Here is a 3,492-nt window from a genome sequence, read left to right as displayed (position 1 = left end):
CCTTTCTATATTTATGTGTGTGTGTTTATGGTTCCCATCCAAGTGACCAGATCTAAATAAGATACCTCAAAAGAGCTTTATGCCTCTAAAATGCAATAATAATTACAATAAAATCATTTGTTATGTCATGCATTTAATTACTATTTTTCAAGTAAATTGCCTCCAAGATGGATAGGTCTAACCTCAGTAGTGATCCCAAGTGGATTTTCCCTCTATCAGGGTCTTAAAGGATGGTGAGCATAAGACAGTTGGTATAAGTTTGCATCTTCATGGGTGGTTTTACTTTTTGTTGAGCCCTTAATTATTTCATGGGTGGTTTTATAGATGACTTCCTTGCGTTTTATGTTGCAGATAATGGTTATCTCCTCGGCACTGTCACCATCAATGTAGTTATGTCATCATATCACTGTCATTCGCACTGCCACAGAGTGCATTGGGTCTGGAATCTATCTTATGAAAGGACTTGGAAAAAGGCTTCAGTTCGCGTGGAAAAGGTGGGTTTTGGGTATTCTTCTTCTTCACCTCGGAAATATTATTGACGAAAAACTCAGAAGCAGCTCTGCAAACAAGGCATTTTTCCTTGTAGCATAGATAAGACTTGACTGGTTGAGGCCTAGATAATATGTCTGCCCTACCTGCGCTAACTGACCTCTTTGGAATAGGATGTCTGTGGCGTTTGGTCAGTTTCTGTAAACTGGATGGCTTGGGCAAGCTTTGATTTTGTGGATAGGGTGGACAGGAGTTTTGGTTGGCCTGACCAGATATTGTAGACTGGCTAGCCAAGGTGGCCTGTTGGCCTTACTGGGATAGGATGAACTGACTTGATTGACTAGCTTATGGGCATGAGCCTGCTTACGTGCCTTTTCTAGACTGTGTTTCTATGTGACTTTTCCTGGTGGGATGATCTGAATACTTTCTTGGGACTTGATGGCTTACGTGACTTTTCTTGACTCAAAGGCCTGATTAACTTTTCTGCACTGTATGGTATGGATGCCTTTCCTGGACTTGAGAGCCCAGATAGCTTGTCTATACTGGATAGCATGGATTGTTTTTCTAGACTGCACACACTAACTGTCTTGGAGTCACTGAATGATATTTTGGATGACCTGGATGACTTGGCCATTACACCTTCTTTCTTGACCCTGAAAATATAGAAAATTTGGAGTATGACAATTTAAATCAAAAGAGTACTATTGCTATCACCAGAAAACACAGGCTATTGTGTCATTTTAGACTTCTGGTCTTTTTTTGGCTCTAGCAGGAAAATTGAACCCAGTAAGAATTGGAGTGTGGTGAAAGCCATGACTCAGGTTACAGATATGAACATATGTTGAATGCTTTTCCTTTTTCTTAATTTTACTGTTTCAACCACAGTTCATAACCACATAGTCTACGTATGGAATGACACAAAATTGTTTCAAATCTACTGTTGAGAGGGAGAGAGAGAATTTTATTTATTCCAGAAATTAAACTTTTTATTAAAAAGTCACAAGTTGATATGCAACTGAGGGACAAATGTCACAACTTGTCACATATTAAAAAAACCACTCTTTAGACCAAATTCTTTGTTTTCCTATCATATTTAAACCATCAAATTTTCTCTCCATGCATATTTATATTCACAATATTCCTCTAAAACCAAAGGAATGGAGCACTGGTATATTTCAGTCATCAGTTCTTGGATTGGGAAATTTTTAGGGAACTAGTATATCAGGGCCAACCTGATCCTCCTATATGAAAGCCAGGGACTGAGATCACTGAACACAGTTAATAATTTTTCATGTTATTATATCTTAAAATGGTAGATTATCCAAAATGTTTTACTGTCTTTGGAATGCAGAGACCCAGTGCCTTCTCTCTCCCCTTTTTCATTCTGTTTTATTCAGATAGTCATTCCCTCTTTTCCTAGACTCAATTTATAATGAAATTAGCAGCCTGGGGCTCAGCTGAACCTTGAATAAGGGACAGCTTTGGCTGAAGTTGATAATGTACTTGAAATAATTTGAGCTGATATCACTTAAGTGAAGGTATCCACCCACAAGATGTTGGTAGCTCTTTTGAAGTCTAAAGTTAACATTAACTAACCATAACAGCAACGAAAACTCCTGCACGTACACACACACACACACACACACACACACACACACACACACACACACCCCTTGCATTCTTAATTCAAAGGTGTAAAACTTACGTTCCTCCTTCGGGGGCATCATCGCTCATACAGTAATAATGGAGAAAGCAAAAACAGGTATAAACAAAAGCTATGACCATAACACCAATTATGATAATGAGTAGATGTCTCCTAAAATTGTCCATTTTGGTCTCCATTGATTCACGGTGCTTGGCTCCTGTCAAAGGGATTGTATCGCCAGAAAATGTGTCAGGTAACCAAGTTTCCTTCCATTTTGATGGTGGTTTGTCACTGTAGGTCAAAGTCAGATCTCTTCATCAATTATTTTTTTAAGCATGATAAGTGTCCCGCTGTTATTTTCTTCCCTCTATCAGGTCCCCAGCCACAGTCTAGAAGCCAAATCTGGGAGGTATCTCTGGCTAATGAGTATAATTACCTGGGTTACCCCTGCATCATGGCTTGCTCGACCCATTACCTAGGTTTTTGAGTGTGTGTATGTCTTGCATGTGTGAATGTACTTGAGTGTTAACGTGTATGTGAATGTGTACTGTGGGAAAGGGGATAGGACAAGAAAAAGCCCTTCTTGAAACCGACTGTGTCTTAGGTACCATGCCACATTCATTCACATAGCATTTTCTTGTTTGGCTGGTAGGGGGTACGATGGGGGGTGGTGGATTGGGTGGGGAAGGGGAGTGAAAGGGGACAACATGTCTGTACTCTTTATGCTTGGAATTTTTACACAGAAGGAAAGCTCTTAGGTGTTGTCCTAGAAATTCTTGAAGACCTACTAATAGTAACATCCAAGAAACAGCAGATTTCTTAAACACAGCTAGCTTGCCTAATTAAGTGATTGAATGCATAATATAATCATAATTTCTAAGTTTTAAGGTTAAGCACATAACCTGTAGTAGACAGTTCATCATTTTGGTTTGTATTTAAACAAGTATTTATCCAAATGGGTAAAAGTAGGACATAAATAAAAAGATTCATGTCCAAGGACTTGTTCAAATGTTTCTTCTACCAAGGAATCTACTGGATTTGATATGGTCCAGCTTGTTCTAGGGGTTTATGACATCATCATTCTGTGTCATATTCTGACAGCATAATCTCACCATGGGGAGGCATGAGCTTCTGTGTACCAATATTATCAAATGACTTTTTTTTTTTTTTAAAGGAGATGTTGGGGGTAGGAGTTTATTAATTATTTATTTTTGCTGTGTTGGGTCTTCCTTTCTGTGTGAGGGCTTTCTCTAGTTGTGGCGAGCGGGGGCCACTCTTCATCGCGGTGCACGGGCCTCCCACTGTCGCGGCCTCTCGTTGCAGAGCACAGGCTCCAGACGCGCAAGCTCAGTAGTTGT

At 39.6% G+C, this 3,492-nt stretch overlaps 1 protein-coding gene across 1 annotated transcript; it reads right to left on the bottom strand.

The window, feature by feature from the left end:
• Positions 1 to 215: 215 nt before the first annotated feature.
• Positions 216 to 3,163, bottom strand: CXHXorf66 (chromosome X CXorf66 homolog). The gene is given in 6 exon segments (XM_059051251.1): positions 216 to 392; positions 394 to 732; positions 735 to 877; positions 880 to 1,142; positions 2,195 to 2,351; positions 3,037 to 3,163. Coding segments are annotated over 6 exon segments (1,167 nt in total). The 5' UTR covers positions 3,125 to 3,163.
• Positions 3,164 to 3,492: the final 329 nt, after the last annotated feature.

Source organism: Kogia breviceps, chromosome X (genome assembly GCF_026419965.1).
Source record: "Kogia breviceps isolate mKogBre1 chromosome X, mKogBre1 haplotype 1, whole genome shotgun sequence".
In the NCBI taxonomy this organism is placed as follows: domain Eukaryota; kingdom Metazoa; phylum Chordata; class Mammalia; order Artiodactyla; family Physeteridae; genus Kogia; species Kogia breviceps.
Note: the sequence above shows the minus strand (reverse complement) of the source record. Positions and strands in the feature narration are given on the sequence as shown.